This window comes from Boleophthalmus pectinirostris, unplaced genomic scaffold, assembly GCF_026225935.1.
Source record: "Boleophthalmus pectinirostris isolate CB_2022bp ecotype Guang Dong unplaced genomic scaffold, ASM2622593v1 HiC_scaffold_4, whole genome shotgun sequence".
In the NCBI taxonomy this organism is placed as follows: Eukaryota; Metazoa; Chordata; class Actinopteri; order Gobiiformes; family Gobiidae; genus Boleophthalmus; species Boleophthalmus pectinirostris.
In genome coordinates this window covers 16,423,227-16,450,854 of record NW_026571353.1, presented here as the reverse complement: position 1 = coordinate 16,450,854, position 27,628 = coordinate 16,423,227, and the positions used below count along the sequence as shown (strand labels likewise).

Genomic DNA, 27,628 nt, shown 5'->3' with positions numbered 1-27,628 from the left:
AGTCTCAAATACCAGCCTTGCCTCTATGTCTCACAGCTGTTGATGATATAATTTACAGGGGTAGGTAAAAAATAAAAATAAATAAATAATAATAAAGTAATAATAAAAGTAATGCTTAAATTTAATAACAGTATAATACATTTTTGCTCTTTCTGACTCCTCTAGGCCGATTGTGTGTTTTTTTATTATAAACAATGCTTAATTATGTAATTTTGCATATCTGTAAAACAATATTGTTCAGGCTGGCCATCCCACTTGGCATAATCAGATATAGCTATTGAAATGAATGCAGGCAATACAGGTGGCATGTCTAGTTGAAGAACAGTGTGCACTTGCTTGGTCCTATTTGGGACTGAATTGCCAACATTCCTGTCAGTAGTTCCACACTTAACATTCTGCACCCAGTATTATGAACAATCCCCTCACTCAGTCCCATGGTTAAACAGAACCCAGTGGTCAGGTGAAGGTCAGATTTTCAACAGTAAAATTATTTAAAACATTATTTTAAACGCCACTTACACAATCATGTTAACCTTTACAAAAGAGCATGCTGATGATGAAAATGTTCCTTAAGGATATACTTACACGGGGGGTAATAAAGATAGTGATTTTTAATTAGGCTTTGATTCGGTGTCTCTGCAAATATGAATTTGTGAGTAGTTTAATAAAATATGAAATCATCTTTGAAAGAGACAACGTAGCGATTTCATAATATGCTCTTTTATCTCTGCTGTAAATTGAAACACTTTAATTCAACAATCTATTATTGTTTTATGTCCTGTAAAAGCCTGCCTTAGATAACTGTTAGGCAGATTTGTTAAGATTCATTTGTCTGCAAAAACATCAAAGCTCCCTGATTACCGAAAATACTGTATAGTGCAAGGAGGGTTGCAATTGTAGAGATCGAAAAAATAAACCTGTGTGCAACATCTGGTTTGCTCTGATTCCATTTTATGTGACAGCTGTGAGGAGACACAGAAAGGTGGCATGAAAGGATTTTTCTGCTTTGGCTAAGCAATCTTCAAATGCATTGTTGACTTCTTTAACCATGTGGTTGAAAATGAATGTTATTCCAGGCGACATATGGCGCATGGCTGAGTGAGACATTTACATTCTAGTCCTCAGTTTGTTAGTTCTTGCCTTTACATGCATTTGTTCACTGGTTTTGGAGTGAGGTGTCCATTTTGGTCTGTCCTTGCCTATCTTGCCTGACTGACTTTGTGTTGTTGTGGCGTCGGGATTATTCCAAAGTAGGGATTAGCAGGATCCTGGCTGGCAGCACCCGCACAAGCAGATCGGTACAGTGATGACAGTTACTTTCACATATGTAGGCCCTCCCTTGCTTCAACAATGTACTAACTATTGCTCAAACTTTAAAGCGGGCAAACCAGAGATTACACATGAGAAAGTCACACATCACAGTCTGGAGATTAGACTCAGTAAAATCGTCTTCTTCCACTGCCTCCACTGCCTCGAGGTGTTCGAACCAGGCATGGCGCGCTCTCTCGCCTATACCACTTTGGGCTGGATTAGGGGACATTTAGTGGGGAACTGGCACTCATTTGTAAACATGATTATTCCAACACTTCCCGCATGAAAACCACAAACATATTAGTAGCTTTTTAGTCACAAAGCTTTACATAGTTTTATATAAAACTTGCAATGTTACTGTTCTGATGGAGGGTTCACCACATTCTTCTCTCCATAGAGGTTTTATTGCTTTGCCTTTACCACGGTGTTGCATTTAATTTATCAATCTCCATGGAGACAAGCAGGTGATGCCGCTAAGTCAAGTTTCATGGTTTCAGAATGGTTATCGCTTCTGCCTCTCAGCAAGTGAATTTTCAGTTCAATTACGGCATCACTTCTTCATTAGTGCTTATTTTAGCAAAAACAAACAAACAAACAAACAAAAAAAAAACATTAATATCAAAGTGGTCCTGACTCAAATATAACCATGAATTATTCTATCAGTGTTTGTCAGCTCTGTAACTATCTAGTAGTTGCCCAGGGTTTAACTTATAGCTCAAGGTTCCTTTGTAATTAGCTCAGTTCCTCCATCCTCAAGAATCAGATGCACAGTGACGATCCTTTTGACTAATAGTCCTTGATTGACAAACGGATCCCTTGACTGACGAACTGATCGGTAAAGCTGGTCACATGATCGGCTGTGAGCTGGAGATATTTGTCACAGTGAGGGACAGGAGGACACTGGACAAACTGCTCTCCATCATGGACACTCCTGCTCACCCACTGCACCAGACTATGGAGAGACAGAGGAACTCATTCTCCAAGAGGCTCCTTCAGCTTCGCTCTAACAGTGAAAGATACAGGATTACATTCATACCATACAAATGTATGGGGTAACTCACCCTTATGTAAGTTACCCCAATCATCATCTCTACACTGTTTCTCCATACAACCTCTTATATATAGCTGAGATATATTTGTATTACTATATTTCTATAATTTATTTATACTTGTACATATATTTGCATAAATTTGTCTTATTTGACACCAGTCTCTGTTTTTGCTACTTCTTTTGAATTGTCCACATAATTTCCCTTGTGAATCAATAAGGTTTGTCTAAGTTGTCCAGAGTACTGTTTAATTTCATTAGTATTATATGGAAAAAAAAATCTGCTGCCACATGCAGATGGGCATGTAGTAGGTTATGTGGCTTTTGGTTAGGGCAGCTCTGGTCCTCAACCTAAACATATAATATTAAAAGATGAATTCATTAATATTAAACGGAACTGTGTGTTGTAAATGTGCCAACGCTCAAAAACTCTGCTCTTGGGCTATATATAAGACATATAATTCATTATTCCATTGGAACAAAGTGCACTCTTCAAACTTTCTTATATGGCAAAGTATGTGGGAGGATCACTGCACTGCAATTGTTCAAAGACACTGACATAAGAAGCAGGGGGTCTATGTTTGATCAGCTGCTTAAAGACTAGAGGGAAATGGAAATTTGAGAACTGCATCTTTTTTGTTAATGTTTGATTTGCCAGCCCCAGCCTGTTGGCACATCAGACATGCTCCACTTAAATTACACCCAATACAAACATACTGTTCCTATGTGCTTGAGATGCAGTCATGTGTGCGTGTGTCAAAGTGTCTAGGGGCTGCTTTAAGGCTCCCCTGAGATGACCACGTACAAATCTCTAGACAAAACAAATGCAAAATGCTCTGTTGTATTACATTGTTTTAGCCTGTTCAGGGGACACTGTGTATTTGTATGTTGCACAGGTTCAGCATTGGAAGTTGCATAAGGTCAGTGTGAAGATCACTTTTGACCTTTAGCAAATAAAATGCCAAGACCTCATCAGTGTTTGAGTTACATTGAACTGCTGCTGAAATATTGATAATTCAGGGCGGGATTTCTGCGAGACTTTTGACATTTGACCATTGATTTGTCTTCATCCGTTTATCTCAAATAGAAAGCAGGAGCCTATTACAAACACCATGCGCCTTAGGCAGGAAGAGCTGGAAGTGCAGGCCAGATACACCGGGACATACGGTGTAGTCTTGTACAAAAGGCTGAGGTGAGAAAAACTCTACATTAAGAAGAAATTTGAATACTACATTAATTAAAGATAGAATTGTTCTAGACAATTCTTTAGGTTTGCATTATGGTCTGATGATAAAAGCCATTGCAAAATTCATGTTTTTTTTCAGTTTTTCATTAACAAGAAGGGTTATATTTTGTTTATTTGCCAATGGAGAAAATGCATTTATTTTAGGTTTTATTTGAAACGTACTAAATACACTACAAAAACTAAAATCTTGTTAAGTTAAAATTACTTGAATTAAAAAAGTTGTATCCTGATTTGAGTAAATTTCAATTGACAGTTTAACTTAAACCTAAATATGACATTTTGCAGTCTAAGAATACACTGACTTGTATAGCAGACAAAAATGTAAGCGGCTATTGAGGGTTACATGCATAGAGGAGCAGCATTTAATAGTAGGTTTTAAGCCCCTGATTGCCAAAAGTAAATCGAAGTTGTTGACATCATGAGTTTCCCCGCAGTCCACTTTAATTATATCCAGTGTATTACAGGAGTGCAGATCTGTATGGAGAAAAGTAATGAGCTTCCCAGTTAATTAAACACCTTCAGAGCGTTTGAATACACCGCTGTATCTGCACAAGTGTTGATTCCCCTCAGAGAAATGCTCATAGATTGAATTAATTGTCAGGATTTATCAACAGAACTGAACACAACTTTTGATGGAATGCCACAATCCATTTACTAAACGAGTGCAGGGGAGAATAGCTTTGACCTCTATTGACATGCGAGTTATGTTTTAGCTCTGGACCATTTTCAAGAAATATATTCCATAAACTACATATGAGTCAGAGGGTGCTAGCATGAAATACAGTGTCCTGACCATGAATTTTAAGCCTTTTTGGAAAAAGATGTGTGCATGTCCTGTCTAAAATGTACATTAGAAGTACAAGGTAAAATAACAAACATGTGAAAAAATACAAACATGAAATACATTTAAGGGCCCATATTGCACTGTTTTCTGATCTATGTTATAATGCTGTTTCCTCATCAAAAAGATACCTGGAGTTGTGTTTTGTTTTGATTTGATTCACACATGTTTAACACACAAACCTTGCATAATTAGGTTGAGTTGTCTTAAAAAGAAAAAAACTCTGTCCCACATTCTAACTAGAATCATTTGGATAATTGCAGCCCCGGAATTGCTAATTTCTAATGAACTAAAGTTAACATGTGTGAATGAAACAAAACACAACTCCAGGGTATGTTTTTGATGAGGTAACAGCATTATAACACAGCTTAAAGCTCACAACAGTCAAATTTGTGTAATACAGGACCTTTAAACATGGAGATAAAGTATGATCATAGACTGTATTCTACTGATATGATGCAAGTTCAATTGTCCAACAATAGAAATTACAACGTTAGAGCAGCAACAAGAACAGCAGTACCAGCAGTGGACTATCACAGTTGTTTTAGTGTCATGCAAACTGACTGAATGATAGAAGGACACCAGTGCATGTGCCTGATACTCATGTTTGAAGTGTACTTTTTTTTCTTCCAGTTTTATACATTTAAGTCAATGATTTGTACTGAACATGCCAGTCATGTGAAAAGATGGAAATTAATTACACTGATAAAAATAACTCCTTTAGAAATGTTATATGGATTTCAAGCAAGGAATTATGTCCTGATCTGAAAGATCTCATGAAGTTTCCCTATTCAGATACTTTAATTTGAATTGTGTTGTTGCTCAAATAACAGAGGACCATTCAGACTACCTTATGTATGTAAATGCCCATCTTTCCCACTTGTTCTGAAAATGAAATTGGGTGTTAGATAGTCCCATGTGGTTTAATATGCCTCATGCAGTAGCTATACCTCTTTGTGTCAGACAGAAAGATGATGTACATTGAAAACACATTGGTTTCCTTGTGGCACTCCCATCAATCACGGTTTTATGAGCACTCTTGTGACTGTAGCACGTCTCCACTGTGACATCCATCTATGTCAGAATCCCTGATGTGTCTATCTGGGCTTTCTCTGTGTTGTTTTATTGTTCATTAAGTGTTGCTTACATATTCCCGACATCTTAAGCCATATGTTTTTGGGCACTTGTAGATGCTATTAGGAGTCAGCCACAGCAGAGGAGGATCCAAGTGCTCCATTGCCCCACCCTGGTGTCAAGCTAAATGATGGGTAAAGGTGTGTGATTGGGCTTATGTGTTATGTTATGTTAGGTGAGTAAACAGGCTATTTATTTACAACAGCAGCCACCTCTTTTGTGATTGCTTGTATCCACTTGGCAATACTTACTCAAATTCTTTTCGTAGTCAGATTCTCATTACATTATGTAGATTCTCATAACATTATGCTAGTCACGAATATACATTTTGTGTAGTTTACATTTTACAATAATACCACAATATCCATTCTCACAAACAACATTTTATTATGTAAAGAGGAACATCTGGTATAGTCTGGTATTTTACCAGTATACTGTGTTTTATCAAGGGCATATTCCAAAGATGTTGTACAGAATAACAAAAGGATAGGAATCACTACTTTTACTGGGCAACAGGGTAATGAGTCCTTAAAAAGTGCATTATTATAAACTATAACCTATAATGGCACATACATCATTTTAATTGGAACTTTTATGGCCTCTGTTCCAAGTGTCCAAATGTAAAATCAAATTCAGTTTTGCCCAGGACAAAACACAAGAAAATATGCTGCAAGTTCAACAAGTAAAAGTTTTCAGTTCATCTTTCCCTCTTTTTCACAGGTCTGTTTTTGTGAGAAGCAGGTAAATAAAAGTATTATCTAAATTTTCCCACGGCACAGTACCAAGGCTTATCACCTCTCTGCAGTGTGAAGCAAGAGCTCAAATAGAGTCACTAAAATCGCTGGAAGCAACTTCCTTTTCTCTCAGATAATGCAGGGTTTGGCTATAAGTTGTCAGTTGCTGCTTAAATCTTTTTTACAAGTCAATAAGAACATGGCACAAAAAAGAAAAGCAACAACTTGTCTCTTGTAAGACTCGGCTCTATGGTAAATGTCTGTTTAAATAACTCACTAGAGCTCAGGATCGAAATACCAAAAACTTTGTTTCTGGCCAAGCGTGACAAATGTATATATATATATATATATATATATATATATATATATGATATATTATATTATTTTATTTTTATTTTTTATATTAAATTCTCTGAAATGTGACCACCAATCTCAAGATCTACGGCAACAGGTTAAAGAAGCATTCCGACTTTTCTGGTGGACAGTTTGGTACCTGTTTGCGTCCATTGAGATGCATGTCTATGGGGACACCACAAAAGTTACAGATTAGATCTGTGTAGAGGTGACCTCGCTCACAGTATAGGACATTCCAGGCAAAGCAATAAATTCCATAATCTCCATGGACTAAAGCATTTACCAAATAAATTACATAGAGCAGCTTTAAATATAGAAGACTGAATTCACAATACTGAAAAGTTGATAAGTAACTATGACACATTCATTTCTGCCATATTGTTAAATCATAGGTCAAGCTAAGTAAAATAAATTAAATTAAATAATTAATAACTGAAAAACTGTACCAATCTGCAGTCACATATTTACACAACTGCCACAATTAATAACATTTTATTTATCAGGCTACTCTTTGAAACAAAACGAGTGGAAATGAATCAAAAAACTGACAATTTCTGACGCAACTGACTGCAAGCAACATCCCTTCACCTTTGGTTACCACTTTATTTACTTTACCCCCCATTTATAATCGCTCCCACCATCAGAGGGCACTAAACACCCATCTCAAGTTGTCAAAGTCACGTCAATCACTTGGCCCGCGTTTGATTTGGCGAAATTGTAGATTAAAAAAGAAAAAAAAAATGCTCATGGATGCATGCAGCACATGCCCAGCACAAAATTGTGTTACTTTTGAACACGAACGTTACAGTAGACGTTTGCTGCTGTTTTCTCATTAGGCGTGAAGGGGAGGGAGGACGGAGTAGGTAATTAGCTCTGAGGGGAGGAATGTAGTTCACAGGAAATTCTGTAATGTTTTTGCAGTTATAATAAAGAAAACAGGCTTGATAACACTGCATGTGGATTGAAAATGGTAAGGCACTGCTCATTAGTCGGCTTTGCACTATTATTCCGACACAATAACTGCACGTGTGTGTTTGTATGCCCCCAGGTCATGTCAATGCGAGACATCAAGAGAAGAGGATCAAACACCAGTCGAGACTGAATACATCACACGTGATCATTTCTTGAGCCATGGGAGAGGAACCCAACGCAGGGTTAATCCTATAGCAGCTGCGTCCAGGACGTAGCTTCCTGAGCGGATGAACAGTGACAGATGATGAGTTTAGTGCCCTAAGGATTGCTCACAAGACAGTCAGTGATCTGCTAACAGCCGTTTAACAGCGCGCACACGCACGCTCCCTGGCGACAAGGCGACAAGAGGAAACGACGTTAGTCACTTGTTGAAGTTCTCACATTCTCAAAGGGAATATTAGTCTGGGAAGAGGCGTGGAGACGATCATAGCATTACGCGCAACTTTTACGCACAGGCAAGGAGCGGCTGGACATTGCCTGTGCATCTTACCTGCTGGACGCTCACTAGTGTGCCCACTGGCCAGATGTAATTACACTACCGCATACTAAGTGTCCCCACGCTGCATGAGGACATGGATGAAACTGTGATCTTGTTCTGCTGCTAAAGGGAGAAACCACCCCAATTCGCAACACGGAGACTGGATAAGTTGCGCGGCAAAAGCGGACAATCCTCGTGGTTTACCAAAATGAGTATTTGTCACCAACAAATCTGCAAGATTGCACAATTACTTATAGCAACTGTCACGGCGGTTTGCGCACAAGGTAAGTGCCCTGTCTTGATTTTTAAATATAACCTTGTGCATGCGTAAATCTGAAATAACGCTGTGATGTGTGTTAGTATGTAAACCATGTTGAAGTTTAGTTATTGCTTTTGAGAAAAAAAACATTAAATGGTACGTTGTTTCAAGGTCTACTGCTGAAGTGCGCAAAGGAGGCTGTTGTAAGAAATGCCAGGACTGCTATAACAGCCCTTCGGTGATGTCTGAATAATAGATAAATTTGCTAATTTGTGGCACAAACTTACGTCAAACTCTAGTGATACAACTGTATCACAAGAGTCCTACACAAGCATATGTGTTTTACTGGCAGCCTTGGGCTGGACATAAAACATTTAGGGTACATTCAGCAAGGGGTAAAAGACTTGATGGGCTTTATTACAACTTGTGCCCTATTGTTTTGTGGCTTGCCTTCGCTGTTGGGAAGTAATGCCTTTCTTTAAAGATGTCTGACTGAAAATGGGACAGCACCAGTGTGAAGTAAAACAAAACTCTTACTTTCCATTTCCTCTGAACATCAAACAAAAGCCTATGAGAGTAAAGCCAATAATGACTATTTTCAGAGAATGGTTCCTGGCGTGGCTGATTTATGGATAAAAAGATGACAAAAATTGAAAAATTGTGATAAAACAGATTTTTTAAAGCAGCTTTAAGAGTTGCATTGGCCACAGCAATCCCTACCAATCACTGCACAAGCTTAAGCCTCTCTCAATCTCCCCACTGTCCTCTATTCCTCTCTCCTTATCAGCCTCAGTCTGCCTGCTCTGCCCCTCTGTGCTCCCAGATGATCACTATATCATCTTTATACGTTCACCTGTCTAAAGCTCCATCTGAACCATCATCATTGACTCAAAATGTTTGCATCTAGTTTTTGTAAAATGTAAATACAATAGATCCTAACTAATGCATCATCACCTTTTATTTTGTCAGTAGCCTGCCTGAATCAGAATAAATCATGAATAAATGTATTCTCTGTAGATATACATCATTTAAAGGTACACTACGTAATTTATCTCGTGGAGGGTTTGTCATGGGGGATATTGTTGCTCTGCCTGAAAAGTTCCACAGTATGACACTGAAGTTGCCAATTTTCAAGTCATATTTACGGAGTGGTGACTCTGCTGATAGTACTAAGAATGTTTTTCCAACAATAAAAATATGTGGAATTGAGTAAATTCAAGGAAGATATTGCTACACTGTGGAACATTCAAGGCAAAGCAATAACATCTATATAGAAAGACATTATAGAGTGACTCTCATTAGAGTCGTTATAAATAAAAATACATAATATTTTGTATAACAAAGTCATGTGTGCAGGAATTGTAAGTAACGACAAGATAAATGATTGTAATTGTATAATGGATATGCTGCACATTGTCTATGTACAAATATTCAACTCCAGGAATAACATAACTAATTTGAGAGTGTGACCTTTTAAGTAATTGGCTCCAATAGTGGTACACCTGTAAATGTTTAGCCTATTTCTCATTTTCTATTTGATTTCCTGAGTTGTTTTAGTGATTAAGCATTTGTCTCAAATTAGACATATTGTACAAAAATTGACATAACTAATCGTCAGGGTAGACTCTAAACACATATAATTTTCTTATTTACAAGAGAAACATTAAAAGTCAGGTTTAGGGTGATTAGTAACTCTTGTGGTGCTTCTGGAGGCAGCTGACTTTTCCAAGCTGTTTTGAACATATGGCACAAGTCATTAATGGCCATTAAGATTCACAATGGATGCTTGGGCTTTTAATAGATTCATACAACAATTTGTCTTAGTCATCATAGTACATTTTATTCTTCTTAAAAGGTCATAAGCCAAACAGCGACTTCTTACAGTTTGAGTCAAGAGTCAATCATGAGGATGAAAAAAACAAAACAAACACATTCTTATTTGGAGACATTATCTAAAACATTCAAATCATTGTGACATTTTTGTAGATTTTATGTTGAAATTGTGATATGACGGTTGTTGACACAGTAAATCATGATCTTTTAATACGCTGGATGCCCTTTCAAACACAAAGCTTTATTTGGGCCTGGAGTCGTACAGGTGGTTTCCTCCTGGGAGTCAAGGACAAGTTATCAGCATTATCAGCGTGTTTCTTTATCAACATAAAAGATATACAAATAATGTCTTTAAAAATATATACATTTTACTTTTTAAAATAGTCCTTTGAAACACTGTTCAAAAGCTTAAGAAATGATTTTACTTGTAAGCACTGATATATTGGGGTAGATAAACATCACACATGATTTAAAGCCTGGCCCAATCTCAGACAGAAAGAGAAATATAAAAGTAGAACAGAGTGTTTGCAGTAGCATGCTGGCTAAGGGGCTTTTAAAGGCCATGATAACATCTGCATGAAACACTGATGGTTTGTGACTGAGGCGACGAGTTGGGGCAGCTCTGGGTCTTCACACACACTTATTCCGAGGCTACAGCAGCTGGTGCTGCATCTGAAACTCATCTTTATCTGAGACGAGGGCAAGAGTTTCATCATGACCACAAGACCAGGCCTGTCTTTTTCTTTGGGAGAGAGGAAGAAATTTGAATTTTCACTGACCCTCCTCCTAAATAATACACTTCATAATACACATACAATCCTCACACGTTCCTTTTCCTTTTCTCTTCTCTTAGTATTCAAGTTATTTTGTATGTATTTAAGCCATTTTATTTGTCTTTGAATATTACAGATTACCTCATCTTCCTACTTTTGACTGGAACATCCATGTGATTAATTTGACCTCCATAAAGTTAAAATTACCCACCACAAACAAAATACTGACATAAATACAAATATATGTGTGCTTTTATTAAGCAAATTCATTCTATAGCATGATACTATACTTTTAACTGAAACTCTTTATTAAACAAAATCACTTTCTGACAACATAAATTACATGTCATTTTTCATGTAAATAACAACAGTAGTTTCCACTTATCATGTACAATCTTGAATGTTTTGTAATGTTCTTCTGTAGACCTGCCTGTATGTACACATGTATCCCATAGCCAAGGCAATCTCTAGTTTAAAACTGCACATCTGTCACACTATTGCCATAGATGCTCTAAGCCAAGACACCCCCACTCTCCGCAGTCTGCCTATGTACCAACAGTTGTCCACTTTTATAACATGGCATTCAGACAAAAACTCCATAGCTTTTCAAGTCCTGTTGGTTTGACGTAATTGTAACATGTTCAGTTTGTGCATGGTGCTATCAAACAGTTTTGACAGGCTTTTTGTGGATTTAAGATAACCGTGATAGACAGGGCAAGCAGCCAAAAGGGACATTTTCTTCCAAGCATTTCTTATTGTATAACTATTACTAACAATTCATTACCCCATGACATGGCCTGACGTTTCCTGTCACAACTTACAATTTACACAAGATGATTTTGTCTTGCTAAATGACATTGCCGTCAGTCTTAGTTTGCGATGATGACTTGTTTGATCACTCCTGCCACTTTCATTTAGAATACTATCGTTTGTAGCTTCGTCCATGTATTATGATATTGTAATGTTGAGTAATGTTTCTTGTCTTTAATTCAGAAATTAGCCTGCAGAATAAATTGCACCAGGTCAATGCGTATAAGATTCATAATTCTGTTGAAATGGAGGTTTAATCAGGACGCGTGATGACTGACAGCTGACCCCTGTTACTGCTGTTTTCATTCATCTGGTTGAGGATGAGTAAACACTACTGGATTGGAATAGCGCTGTTCGTCAGTCCCTGCATGCACAAATCAGCATGTAGGAGTTATCAAATGGCACTGTAATGAAAGTAATTATGATCTTTTCATGTGTCTGACCTTGTGTGGTAGCCATCTATTCACAGCAGTCATTGTGTGTCTGCAAAGCCTTCTAAATCCTAAAATTCTAAACTTTTGCCAGTAGCTCCAATGCCATCTTCACAGATCACCAACCCTGACAAGCAAACCAATGCGAGACCTGGAACTACACATTTTAAAATAATAAAACACATTACTTTTAGTAAAGCAAATGGAATTGGTTCAGCCTAATAGGAATGAAAGATATCATTTTAAATAATTTTGTCTGAATAATATTTTGAGTAGGTGGTGATTTTTTTTTTTTAACCAAATGAATTCCTTTAATTTTTAACACAGATCACAACTTAAATTCTGGAGTGTTTTACAGCGAGTTTGTATCAGATAAAGACATGTTATGTTTGATCCAGCATTAATTTTGTTGTTTAAAATTCCTAACCTACTTTTTATATATTTTTTCCAGACACAAGCAGTAAAGAACTGGTGGACAGTAAGAACCCAGTGCCTTTACCCATCTCTCTACCAATAAACTACGAGATTCGAGATGCTGAGTACCTCTTCTTGAAAGAGGCAGGTCAAGACTTCATGAGAAACTCCAGCACACAGAGTCACACTCAACCATTTGTCATCATTAGAGCAAACCGCCAACCTGCTATAAATGCTAGCTATGGGGCCATCTCCACTGAACAACTTATTTCTCAAGACCTGCTCCAAAATATCCGCCTTTTCAACGCTCCCGAAGACTTCACCTTCAACTGGAAAATTCAAGCGTTTATTCTGACGCCCAGAGTTTTTTCCTCCAAGCCTAAAGTTCGTGTGCTCTTCTATGTGGCTGGTAGAGACTGGGGCAGGGGTGAAGATAGTGCAGATGAGTTACCATGTGTGACTGTTTTCGCTTTCTGGCAAACACAGGAGGTTAGAGGATCATGCGCACTTGGGGGAGATAAGGGCACTTGCATGGCTGAGCTGTCCCCTGCCTTCAGCTGGTTTGCCCCAGGAGTAGAGGGCACAAGCAGGGAAAGACAGGACCCAACTACTGGCAACCCTGTGGAGCTATACTATCAGGCCCAGCCCAAAGTCGATGGAGAATGTAATGCAATGAAGGAAAGTCGCTGGGGTGATCCTCCAGTGCAGCCTGAGTATACCCCTGTCACACCCATGGAGAGGATTGGGAGTGTTCGCCTCCTACAGGTCCCTAAAGGAATGGCAACATTATCCAGACTCAAGCTGGGGAATGCCATTGTGATTAGGACCTCCTCCAAACCACTGAAGAAGACTGATATAGCCACATTCTACATCCTCATGGCCAGCTCTGCACAACTGACCAACTTTACTCTGAGGTAAGATGACCTTTAGTTTATTAGCACTCATTCTACTATAATTTAGGTTCATAAAAATGCATAAGCCACATTTAAACAACCTTGTCCTCCATCAATTCAAAACATGCACAAGTTAAATCCGCCAGCTAAGGCAGTCCTGACCAGCCTAGCTTAAGATCTGGAGATGGGTCCCTGCAGCACTCACTGCTCCGGACAGGTTTTTTGAGCTTTGGAAATGTAGACAGACCAGGATTACTCAAACATGAGTGGATGAAACAAAACACAGCTCCATGTATGTGTTTGAGAACATGGCTTAAAGCTCTTTAACTCCAAGAGTCAATTTTGTGTAATATAGGACCTTTCATCTTAATAGTGGGCAGAGTGTAGGTTAAGGTGGGGAACTTGTCAATCTCTAGGAGCATTATTACGGAGTGAGTATATCCCTACCACAGAACTGTCTATTTTACACAAAAGAAATGCCTTATTAAATTTAACTTGAATCACAATGTGGATTAGTGATTAGAGAAAATTTTGATTAAGAATTCCAGATACAGACAAAGCCATAATTTTCTGATCTATAAAAATGAAGGGTGATGATGAATATGAGATTTATGGATTGGTGCTGAAAGAGTAGTAGATTATTCCTGGGAAATTAGAAAAATACATGTGTGAGTGTGCCTGGCTGATGACATTAGCCGAGAGATGGTATTTTCCGATCTGTAGTTATAAAGGTTGGCTTGGATCAGACCGAGTCACGTGTACAGCTTTTGGATCACTCACTTAAAGGCTATATAGGTTTGACACAGTCCTATCGAATGTGGATATTGAAGATCACAAGGATTACCGGTGTAGCTCAATTTAATTTCAGGCTGTGCTCCTGCTTCACGCTGCATTATGTTGTGGTCGGATCAGAGATGAAAAACGTTGAGGCACGTTGAGAGGGCGTCTGTCCCTGTGGAGGTATAAGTGACACCCTCCATAATGAAGCTCATTTAGAGGGCTCTGAATTACCACTCCAGCTTTATCTGAACACTGCTCCGAGCTATATGTGACTATAGGAAGAAATACAATCATGGAAAAGAGGGGGATGTAAAGTGCATCCTATTTGCCTTCCATTTTCTCAGACAGTAGTGCAAAAGGCAGGGTTATATATCTACATATGAACTGTATGTCTCTTGCAAAATGTAATTTTAGGCTTGTATGTAGGACACAGCATTCTAAGCGAAACTATTTTAGAGAAGTATGTAATCGCAATTTTTTCTGACAGGTGAAATTTGATTTTTGATTTATGTTCTAAAATCAGGATTTCGCTCACAGCGTGCACATTTACTACATACAAGAGAGTTTACATTAATAGAGTCAGTAACATGAACTGCAAAACTAAAATACGAAACAGTTCAGTTAATAATGAAACATGTTTGTAAAGATGATGGTAAATTTTGTTGTATGCAGACAGAATGTTTTGCATCTATATTTGGAGCTTTTGGAATTTGGTAATTACAACCATTCAAATTAATAAATTCAAGGCAAGAAAAAGAGGTTTGGACACATCTGATATAGTACAGTAATATCTTTACACTTTTGTGGTTATTTTGTTTGTTTTTTTGTTTGTTTTTTGTTTTGTTTTACATTTGTGTACTGAGATATCCTCTACTAGTGCTACTATCATATGTTCATAATATTTACATGTTATTACTCCATGTGTGACAGTGACTTCAGATCTTTGCCACTAGTATAGTTCCTCCTGTTACTATAGCACTACTTTCTTTTTCCTGTAGGGTCTTCAGGCGTCTCATTATCTATAGTGTTACTTTTCTATATCAGTCTGTAAATGAATGTTTTCAAAGTACATACTGGGCCACAAAGAGTGTGACATAAAACGTAATCTCTTCTGTGTATTGTCAATAATCCATTCTGTGAAGATAAAATGGTAAAATGAGCTTTACAACATCCAGCTTAACTAACCCCAGTGGTCTAGGCTAAATAATCAATACACTGTGTAATGGGTAGTGTGCTTTCCCTGCACCTGCACTGGCTCAAGCTTCAGTGGAGTCCAGCAGGTGAAGTGTCAGGGTTTGTTAATTCTGTGTAGATATTTATTTATTTCCACTCAGACCTGTGGACAGTCACTCAGATCAATAGTTAATGCCACAATAGACGAATATTGATTAACTAGACAACTGTGCATTGACGTGCTGTTCATCCTTTTCAGAGTTGTATTAAAGGTAGTCAGAAATGTTGTGAACCATCAAAAAGTTTAAAGCATCCCACCACTTAAAATTTTCAGCACATGGCACGTTTTATTGTAGATCTATATAGTTGCTTTTAGATTTATCAGTGAAATGCTAGGGTGCATTTTGAGTTTGCATTTGGGTTCAGTTATTTGTTTTAAATGCTTCGCTTAAGAGTGAAAAGCCTCTTTCTGTTTATGAGAGCTCTCGATGAACCTGAACACCCAATTCTGCTAAAAGCTAATCCTCATAATAAACACATTTTATACATGAGCATAAAATCGTCATTACATCAGCAACATCAAAATTAGGCCACTGGAGACCGCTGCAGTAGGAGCCAGACACACAGTCTAGTACAGTCTCACTCAATAGAATACATTTTTCATTTGAGAGCTTTGTTCTTTTCCCTTGATTTTACTATTTTTGCCTAGATATTTGGAACAGTGTGAATTATGCTGGATGCCATTCCTGGATGCAGATGTGACAAAGAAAGCTATGTTATTCCAGGTTACAAAATACATACAAAATTGTTCAGTGATTTAAACTGTTAAATTGTTTAATTGTATTGCTCTTCATTATGCAAACCCCTGTAGCCTGATTTATAAATGGCATTAAGTAATAGAAATACCCCGTGCTTTAATGATATCAGCTCTCACACCTCGGTTAAATAATTTATACTTTGTAAATTTTTGCTTTGACTCCACTCAGTGCTTTTCAAGTACAACATCACACGGTGAACCATTTTGGAAAGCCCGTATGACTCTGATTTAGTTGACAGAAGCCTCACAGCTGTTCACTGGGTCGACAGATTGTAGACACCTGATTCCAAAGCTGTGATCTGAGAGCCTGGGAGCCTCTGTCACTCTTTCCTCATGTTGTCCCATTCACTTATTACTGCTCAGCTTCATTTAGATAACACAACACTCCTCCTCCTTGTTCCCCTCTTCATAAACATGAGGCGGTCCACTCCTCTTGGTACTTTAATGTGTGAGCTTATCAGCACATTAACAAGCCATACATTCAGTTCACAGGCTCTATCAGTGTCTACGCCTCCCATTAGCCTGTGCTTTAATGCTCTCCCATCACCATGATAAAGCTGTTATTGATGAGTATAGTCTCAGTCTGGGGACACACAGATTTGAGGTCGGCAAAGAAAAAGACAAACCACACCTGTCCATTCTCTCCAAATGAGTCTGTCATCTCCACACAGTCTGATAAAGGTCACATATAAAGTATTGTAAAGCCATTCGTCCTCTTGGCACATGAAGGACAATTAGATCAGGCATTAGTGGAGCCTCAGTGCTGTTAAATGAAGTGTGCATTTTCCTTTGTTTTCGCATTGGGACAATGCGCAAAGTAATACTTTTGTCTTTGGTCTTTATTTAAGGCAGAGCCTGGATCATAAATAAAGCTTACTTTTATATGAGCGGGAACAGTGTCAGTGAGCACTTGACTAGTTTTGTGAGTCGATCCATTCATCTGTGTGACAAATAGGTCTTTTACACTCGTTTTAGAGTTGTGCTGCTTGCCATCTGGCAGCAGTGTTGGCACAGCGTCCCACAGCTCCCCAAACTGCTCCATAAGTACAAGGAGCACGCCGCTGATACCCGCCCATCACACTGGCTAAACTGTGGACATTTGCCTGCATAATTACTCCAGCATCTGTTTGCGTTTGCACCGGAGCTCACCCCTGATACAGCAGCCCTCAGGTGATGCATTCACAGTGCCACTGAAGGAAACACAAATTATATCAGGGAGGCAATTAGACTGGTGCACGTGGCATCTCAATGTGTGTCTTGGGAGAGAGGAGCACCAGGGCCAAACTTCTGATGCACACGGAGGCTTCAATTGGTCTTATAGTGATGTCATCAAAAATCCATGTCTGGACCATTGTGGTAAAGATTATGTCCTGCCGTTACAACATTTGTGTTATTATTGGGTGGAACAATAACTATAAAACATGTTTGGGATTTGTTTTATAAAAAGCTCCTTACTATACCATTGATTATGACAGTAGCTCAAAAGGTAAAGCAGAAAACATATAACCAGATTTTTGCACAGTGTTGTGTCTAGAATTGGAGGAGTGAGCACTTGTAGTGAACCTATGAACTACTAGAGAAGTAAGACAAGTGGGGTGAGTGTATCAATGCCTCGTTTAAGTATAAAATCAGGTGCTTCTCCAGGACAAGCAAATAACATTAAAATACAAGATCAAGATCGTAGCACAATGTATGCCACACAGGTTTGAATAAACAGTCCAAGGCACACTAATTACAAAAATAAAAGTCCTTTATTCTTACAAATGTATTTTTACAAACAGTGTTATTATTATTTTTCCTTGCAAACAATCACGATTTTGACAACCTAAACATTGATGAAAAGTTCCCAAAACGGGTATGGGATTAACTACCCTGGAGAAAAAGTTGATAAAATTCCCATTGCAAAAATATCCAAGTGACCTGACTCAACAGCGCTGCCTAGCATTTTTTCAAAGATTTAAAAAAAATATATATATTACAATTTTTTTTCTATTTCCAATTAATAAAAATTAAGCAACTGCAGCATGGCATGTGAATTCAAATTTTGACATGTGAAGCTGTTAACGTGAATAACTACCACAGACATTTAAGAGAAGAACATAATGTTCAAAAAATATGTTTTATTTATGTATAATAGTGTATAGGGTAAAGGGTAAAGTTTGGAGGGGCTTTAGCGCTGGTACTAGCACAGGTAGTAGCACAGGTAGTAGCACTGAAGCACCCTCTTCTGCTCCTTTACTATGGCTCCTTTTGGGCAGGTGGATGGCTATGCTCTTTCACTTTCACAACAAAACGTCAGGAGACATATCTCCTCTCGTGCTGAGAAGAGTTCATAAAACAGTTCCTGCACATTCCTGGATAGTTTCTTGTTGTCTTTTTGAGTTACATCTCCACCAAATCCAAAACCAATGGTTTGAGAGCTTTTGTGGGCCTCTGGATCAGACCAGTTTGTGTTTTCATCTCAGCAATTATATTGTCCTGTGCTTTAAGTTGTTCCTTCCTTCTTTTCAAGGACTTTACTGGTGTTGGATAGCTCCACTTTGAGCTGGACATTTTCTCTCACTGAACAGATATCAGATCTCCTTGTATGCATTCATTTAGGGCTCCAGCTCTTTGTCTTTCTTCTGGAGAGAAGCTTTAAGTTCTTGCATCTCCATATCATCAGTCTTATTGCTGATTTTTTTGGAGTTTGCAAGCTCTTGCTTCAGCTGTACATTTTTCTGTACTGTAGAGTTGTACAGGTACTGGATCTCCTTTAATCTGGTTTTGCAGTTGTTTGTATTTCTTCTGGAGAGAAGAAGCTTTTTCTTGATTGATTCTCTCCTGAGACCTAAGCTTGTGGTCCAAAGAATTGCTTATTTGGACTTGATCTGCAAGTTTGGCACTTGCTAGTTCCAACTTGTCATGGAGTGCCCTAACCAGAGCTCTCCCCTCCAGGGGATGCAGGGAGACACCAGTTAGGTCTCCTGTGGCTTTTAACTGGTCCCTGTTGGTGTAGCGCAGAGCAGAGCCTCCAGGTCAAAGCCATCATCGTAGAGGTGGGTGATGTCCTCTGTAGTATAGAGGTACCAGGCATTTGTAGGCCTAGAAGTAGAGCTATCCATGTTTGTGTGTGTGTGTTCACTAGTGTGCTAAGACGTTATGAGCCAAATAAAAGTGTCTCTCTAGAAAACAGAATATTTATATTCAGAATATTTATTTCCATGGCTAATTATTATTATTATTATTATTATTATTATTATTATTATTATTATTATTATTATTATTATTAGTAGTAGTAGTAGTAGTAGTAGTAGTAGTAGTAGTAGTAGTAGTAGTGGTTATATTAATATGCATGTTTATTAATGTGTTGTTTGTTCATAATAGAGCTTTGTAAATCAGTAAAAAGATAAGAAAATGACATGTCTGGTGATGAAAGGCTTTGCCCCCATCTAATTGGAGGAGTGACAACTGTGTGAACCACTTCAAATATGTTCAAGTGTTTTTTATGCATTGGAGTTTGTTTAAGGCAGAATAAGTGCTCCTTCCAGCTGGTCAGAAGTGAGATGGATGGCAGGTACATCACCTCAGAGCGGCTGCCCTCACACACTGTCGACTCTGGTCTCCATACACATCCATCTTGTTTGCCCTGGTATCCCCCCACCCCCTGCCCCCACCTGCCCACTGCTGCTCAGGCCCAGGGCTTTGGATCGTCCCAAGAAAAATACCCCCTCCTCTGGTCACAGGGGAGCTCTCTCTTCACACACAGGGAACAGAGCGAAGGAGCAGCTCCAGATAAGTCTTCTTGTTACTGTCACTTTTTATTAGTTAAAGCTTGCGGTATTCAGCTCAATACACAAAGGTGGTTTATCACAGTGGAGTCAAATATTTTGCCCATTAATACAATAACTATTCCACATGCTTTGATTCTCCAATTATAGTCTCAGAAGGTTTTCCTTTATCCAAACAGACTGAGTGCTTTTATACTTCAGCTGTATTTATAAATAAAAGCACATAAACCAACAGTCAAAATTATACTTGTGGAAGGTCATTGCTAATTATTTTCAGTACATATCCAGTGATATCGGAAACAGGACTGTAAACTATATATGCTTTCATTGAAATACAGTTACAAAAGAGAAAGTCATATTCTAATTAATTGTTTGTGCCTGTCAGTAATGCCTTTAGAAAGCAAACTTCTCCATCTGTATCTGAAGGCTGAAGTGGAGATCATTCTTTTTGTCCGCTAGTTTTTAGTTTCCTCTGGGCACTCCAGTTTAACGCATCATCCTAAAATATACACCTTAGGCTAATCCTGACCAATTCTGGTCAAGAACTGAAGATGTGTCTCTCGTTTGTGCACTGTAGCTGCACACTGTTCCTCACAGGTTGCCCATAGGGTCTAGTTGAAATGGATGAAATGCAGATGGTGATGGTCAGCTGTAGCCACAGGGTCAACACCATTCTCTGGTCTGAGCTGTAGTCAAACTGTAAGGATTATAGCATGACCACTCTGATCCACTGTCATCCCTAATTACAAATCACTTGAAAAGCACATTTTTATACATATGAAAATGTTTAGAATATATTAGATTTGATGAACTGAACTGAATTACGGCAGAATTTACATGATGATATCTACAAATATCTGTCACACAAGTCAATAAATAAATACATTTTAAACTTCACATTTCATGTATTATTATAGAAAAAAAAACTGCTGCTGGCAGGACATATTCTTTGAGTCTATATGTTTGTATGATGGTCAACTGACACTAACTGTCCACTCATTTGTAATCATGGATCTTCATGATCATCTATGGCAGTATTAAATCCAACTGTGTAGAATAGACAAATGTATTGATGTATATTTTCATACTGACCTCTGATGATTGGGGTCATTTTCAATTGCAAACTATAAGCCCTGTGGCTTATACATGTTTTTTTTTTTCATTATTTTATGGTGAGCTGCAGCGTGATTGTACCTTTTAGCTCCATTCTCATTGCCACTGATTTTCTCATCAGTAAAAATGCATTTGGTTCTAGTTTCCCTAGGGGCCAAAAAGGATTGAAACCTCTGTTGAAAAGACACCTTCCTCATCTTCTTTTGTTTTTTAACCTTTGACTTGTAAGCTTTTTGACCATTTGAACTTATTTCAGCTTCTCAAATTCCCCAAAATGAGACCAATCCATCTCATCAGAGAACCAGACAAAACCTGTACAATTGCTAGGCTTAGGTTGCAGGTCATGTCCGGCAGTAGGGGTCACAAGGGACCAGTTTGGAATATTATGAGCTCCGTAATGCAAAATGAAGATGTGCATTCACTGAAAAACATCTCAATCTGCCTATCCAATAGAGAATCACTTTTGTTTTTCAGCTCAATGCCCATCCCTCAGCGTTTCAGATTGCCTGTCTTTCCTATTGTTGATTACTCGTCCTTAGAGACCCATAATGTTTTCCACGCTTTGTTTGTCTGCAAGATTTCACAGATAAACTCAATGACCCAGCATGCAAATGAGATCCCCAGATTTATTATAAGTTGTTTTGAACTGATGGAGGTAATTCATTTGGCCAAAAACACCCAGCGAGACTTATTAGAACATTTACGGGTTTAACACAGGTCTGATTGGACGTGTACTTCCTAAATACTCTGGTGGCTTGTCTCATTAACATTTATCTACAGTGAGCTGCTTATGCTGAGAAAGCCCTTTGGAAAGGTCTGCTCTTTTTGCCTTACATGACACTTTGGTTTTACAAATTGGAGGCTAAGGATTCAAATTACCAATTAGCACTTGTAGGTGCATGCACAGAATACTACTACAGTGATTAAGCAAAACATTCTGACCACATACAAGAAAGATCCATCTCTATTTTGTCCTCAAAGTGTATTTATACTGTCAGGATCTATGAACATGGCCCAAAGATGGAATTATTTTTAAAGGTCCTATATTACACTATTTTTGATCTATGTTATAATGTTGTTTCTTAATAAAAAACATACACGTTTTGTTTTATTCACACATGTTTAACACACAAACCCTGCATGTTCCTCTCTCAAACAAAACACTCCATCTTCCACCCTGATGTCATGTGGTAATACAGGAAGTGCCCCACTGTCTTTTAGAACTCCATACACCTTCAGAAGAATAATTTTGATAATTTCAGCTCGGAATTGCTGATCTCTGCTGAATTAAAGCTAAAAGGTCGCTGTTAATGTAAAAAATACCATTACTTGACATCACCAGATGGAACAGAGAATTTTGAGCTTTGGAGTTGCAGACAGACTAATCATAAATTAATAATCATAAATGTGTGAATGAAACAAAACACAGCTTTGGGAATGTTTTTGAGAAGGTAACAACATTATAACATGTCTTAAAGCTCACAAGAGTCCAATTTTATGTAAAACAGACCTTACATATTAGTGGTGATGTGGCATGTGCATTGTATTGATGTATAGACTTGTAATGCTAAAAGAACTGAAGACACTTTCAAAGCAGGAAATAATGTTTTGCCAATGAGACTTTTTATAATAGTTTGCTTTCTAAATTCTGACAGAGCCACGGTGAAGAAAGGCGTGACTTTTCGGACAGCTACTCCCAGTAACTCTGTACTGTGGGACATTACTCTGGACATGGGACCAGATGGAACCATTGCAGTTGTTTGCCAGCGGAAAGCACCCATTCCTGGAAAAAGGTAAGAGCAGAGGTACAAAAAGATAGCAAATCTTGTTTCAACTTAAGTACAAGCAATGATCTAGAAGTAAGCTATACCTTGGCAACAGTCATTATAATCTGAGTGCCAAGGCAAGGCAGTTTTGTTTTGACTTTCTAGGTAGCTCAGTCCTCCTCTCCACATGTGGTAGACTTAAGAAGTACTTATCCTGCCCTGTGACCTCGTTAAAAAGGGCTCCTCTCATCTCAGAACAAGCAGCTTATCTGAGATACACTTTCAACTCTGCTTCACTGCCACCTCACTGGACTGAACAAGTTTGGTAGATTATGAGAGCAAGCCATATTGCACTTAGAGTCAATTTCAAGTCTAATTTCCTTTAAGCTTCCACTTTCTTGCTTGGCTGCCTTTTAATTGGTTATGCACTTAAACATAGATGTTGTTAAAATGTTGATATGATTTGTGGTCACCATTGTGTGCTACTACTTCAATATAATATTTGACCTAAGCAACTGGCACCATTCCGATTTACTGTACATTATTGATTGCAAATACAGAAGTGATTTTAAATGTGTATGTGGTCAGTGACTATACTTGTCACCAAGAAACAGACAAGACTTAACCTTCATGACCGACAAGATAAACACAAAGTATTTTAATACCAAAGATGTCATATTTTAGAAAACTAAATTACATTGTTGGAGCATTTGCCTTCAAAATGTATTTATTCCATTCTTATACCATTATTATTCCCAGCCAGAAGAAGTGCACCAACAAACACTGCAATCACACTCATAATGTTTTTGCAGCTGTTTTATAAACAACTGGATTATTAGTAGTCATAGACAGTGACGCAAAACCATGAGAAAACAATGTGTAAAAATATGTTAATGTATACTTAACAGGACATAAGCCTCTGTGAATTAACTGTGTGCTATTTTGACCCAATATTAACTTGCATTTCAATATGGTGAGGTTGTATTAAGCTGTAAAATAGTTTTGAATAATGTAGTGGACCAATGTTAAATGGTAGAAGCATTTTAAACAAATGAATCAAAATAGGTTGGCTCTCTTCCACTGAATACAATTATCCACTAAAGAGTGCTGTTGTTTTTTGAAGTGCATAATGTCTCTGAGCAAGGCGCTTGTCTACTGGATATGCAATGTGTGGTTAGCTGAAACCTTCAACTGATGTGAAGATTTTGCTTTGCCCAGAATTTTCCACAATATGGCCTTAAACATATATATCATGTTTTTATTCAGTTACTATTACTATACTTATTATTATTTCCATGAAGACAAGCAGTTAGTGGAAAAGTTCATAATAAAAGGAAAAGACAAAACCAGTATTGAATGTTATGTGATGTTAACGCAATAATAAGGCTTGTGATCTTCAGATTGCTATATTTTAAAAATGTACCATGCCATGTAATTTAATTTGCTATTTCTGTTCTTGACTTGCCTTGCTGCAGAGAGGCATCTGGTATGTAAGGAGGTGTTCAAGGGTCATTTTCATTCAATAAACAAACTCCCTCTATATTCGGTGACAGATATTTGTAACCTCCACACGCAGATGCCACACCACTGATAAGACTGAGTGGCCATGTGCATGGTTATAACATTTTGCCCAACAATGTATCTTCTCTCAATTTATCTTCTCTACTCTTTGGCAAAATAAAATTTAGGACTATAACTTGGTCCTCTGCAGAAAATTGAATCTAGTATTCTGTAGAACGTTGAGTTCTTGCTACAGAAAGGGCATTATACGTTACAAAAAGGAAGGAATGCAATGTATTCTATTCACGTTTAACAGATGCATCAGTTTTATGCTTTTACCAGCAACATCAAATTCACTCTGCCTTTGAGAAATAACGTGTGTATACATCAGGTGCTGGTCAAAAGAAAAGGTCAAGGTGCAAGTTCAGATTCTGGCTCTTTGTATTCGAAGCTCAAATTCTCAGGGTGAAGTTTGGACTCATCATTATAAATAAAACATACAGTGGGCATAGAAACACTCTGAACCAATACAAGTGATATACAGAATATGATGCAATATGTGAAATACAAGGCAATATGTTTAAGATTTCCATTGCTGGATGTGTAACACTGTTTTCCTATTCATTTGAAAATATATAATAATGATAAATGCAGTAAAGTCATCACAATAACTGTTATACATGAGATTAGATGTGTTGCTAATCCTGCCTTGATTTGTGTATATGAAGGAATAGTATTTAAATCTTATTGAAATGTGCATTAATCCGTAGGCTTTACTTGTTTGCCTTTTCCCCCCACCTTCAGTCCCTGGATTGACTCATGTATGGATTCTGACCCAAAATATGTTTACCTTTATATTGAATTCCTCAGACAAATAAAAAAAACAAAAAAACAATGCTTCCATTATAATAATCATAATCATCATAATCATTAATAAACCCGCAAAAAGACTCAAATGCTGTGTTTATTTTAATCACTTGAATTGTGTGCAACTGGCGCTTTTTAATTTTTAGCATGAAAAACACAGCATTTCAAGATTCACTACTCACAGTAATTTCTAAAAGTAAACAACATTTTCAAAAACATAACATTTACTAAAGTAATACAGCAGTATAGGTTTATTTGTAATCACTTAAGCCATTTTTAACCACTTAATTTAGCAGTTTTTTTTAGGTGTCTCTTGTGTAAAGCCACATACTGTACCGTGCCTGTGCGCTGTGTCTAACCCGGCTTCTGTATATTCTCTGATGCAGACTTGAAAGCAGCCTGCTGGAGGTGCTTCAGATGGACTTTGAGGTAGAGGAGCTGAGCAGTCCCCTTGACAGTCAGGTGATTGTGTGGAAACTCGAGCTGCCGACCGAATCCAAAAACAGTGCCAAGACCGAAGGGGCCATGCGCATCTACACCACACAGAGAGACTTCGTAGGCCTAGCCCCTCTTGTAATGGTGAGTTTAGACGTCACACTTAATCATGAGTCAAACTGACACCAATAATAGTCACATAGGGAGGCAGGCTGTGAGCATTGGCGCGTAAATATCATAAAATGCACTCCCTTGGATGTGCTCTTGTCTGGTTTTCATCTGCTTATGAGGCTTTTCCATTACCCAAAAAGTTAATTTTGAGACTGAAGGATAGGTTTCTGAATGGGCACTATTAACTTAACTTATAATGTTGTGTCCTCATCAAAAACATATGTGGAGCTGTGTTTTGTTTCATTCACACATGTTTAACACACAATCCCTTCATATTTAAGATGAATTATTCTCTTAAACAAAAAGCACTTTTTTCCATCTTGTCATGTCATGTCATGTCATGTCATACAGGAAGTGCTCCACACCTTCACTCGAATCATTTGGATCCTTTCAGACCTGGAATTGTCAATATCTATTGAAATAAAGGTAAAAGACAGCTGTTAACTTGAAAACACCACGACATAACATCACATGTGTGAATGAAACCAAACACAAATCTGGGTATTTTTTTTGATGAGGTAACAACTTTCTAACATGACTCAGAAGAGTTAATTAAGTGTAATATTGGACCTAATTTTGTAATTTTGTATTTTATAGTACAGCTTGCTCTTCCCACTTTCATTTCACTTTGTCACCATTACATATTAGCTTGTCAAGGCCTGGATGTGCTTAGGATTTTTCAGCAAATGCATTTCTATTCTGAGTGCAAGAGGAGTGACCTTGCTCTTTGACTGTTTTTGTTTCCATGTTGTTTGTTCTTCTGGTGCCATCTGTCGTCATTGGTTCATAGATGCAGCTGCTGCAATGATTTTGTGTTGTCCAGCTTCAATAATTAAATAAATAAATAAGAACAGAAAGAAACATTCATTAAATATGGCCATTACCATCACTATGATTATTAATATGGTATAACTTGAGTATTGTGATTTTTATTTGATATGCTGCATGAAAATCCCCCTCTGGCTGTCTGTTATTCCAAACAATATGTAAACCAAATGTATGTAATGTCAAGTAAGACATTGTCTTCAGCTTGGTCACCTTAGCTGAAGGATTTTACTTACTGTGCATGTTTTGGGTTGATAGGGGAAACCGGAGTACCCAGAGACAATAGTCAGACACTAGTCAGAACACTAACCAGAACAGACAAAAAACAGGTCTATGAACTAATAATGGTACATATCTGTGACTTGAATTTGAGCACGAGTGGCTGTTATTCTGATTTGAAGATGTGATTGTGTGGATGCTGACCTCAGGCTTAGGGCCAAACATGAGGAGAACATTATCACTGACTGATCACTGTGCACTCCCCTCTCTGACCTCCTGTGACCACTGTGCTATGGGTGCTCAATACTTCTCTTTAACAACCTCTGACATGTCCTTATATTCTCCTAGATTAACTATGCAGTAATGACAGTTTTAAAAAGTATGCTCACTTACTTAAGCCTCATTTGAAGCACTTTTACACAGAGCCAGATCCATCTGGTTCATTTTTGGAGCTCTGACTTGGGCCAAGTGTCCTTTTACATTTGATTTAAATGATGAGCCACAGGACTTGACAGGGCTCTGCTCCACTGCACTCATTATGATTCAACTACATTATTCAGTTAGCTCAGCTTCAGTTAAAACAGCGTGTTTAACATGGAGGGGACATGGATCCATCTGCTTCACTTATGCCCTTTGATTTTTCATGCGTTCAAACAAAGAC

General features: G+C 37.9%; 1 protein-coding gene across 1 annotated transcript in view; it reads left to right on the top strand.

Annotated features, from left to right (window-relative positions):
* Positions 1-7,913: 7,913 nt before the first annotated feature.
* LOC110169794 (transmembrane protein 132D) overlaps positions 7,914-27,628 on the top strand; it is a 28,150-nt gene continuing 8,435 nt past the window's right edge. Inside the window, exons 1-4 of the mRNA XM_055162023.1 lie at positions 7,914-8,402; positions 12,676-13,552; positions 22,840-22,977; positions 25,704-25,896. Of these exons, the coding sequence (XP_055017998.1) occupies positions 8,327-8,402; positions 12,676-13,552; positions 22,840-22,977; positions 25,704-25,896 (1,284 nt within the window). The 5' untranslated portion in view covers positions 7,914-8,326. The remainder of the gene's footprint in view (positions 8,403-12,675; positions 13,553-22,839; positions 22,978-25,703; positions 25,897-27,628) is intronic.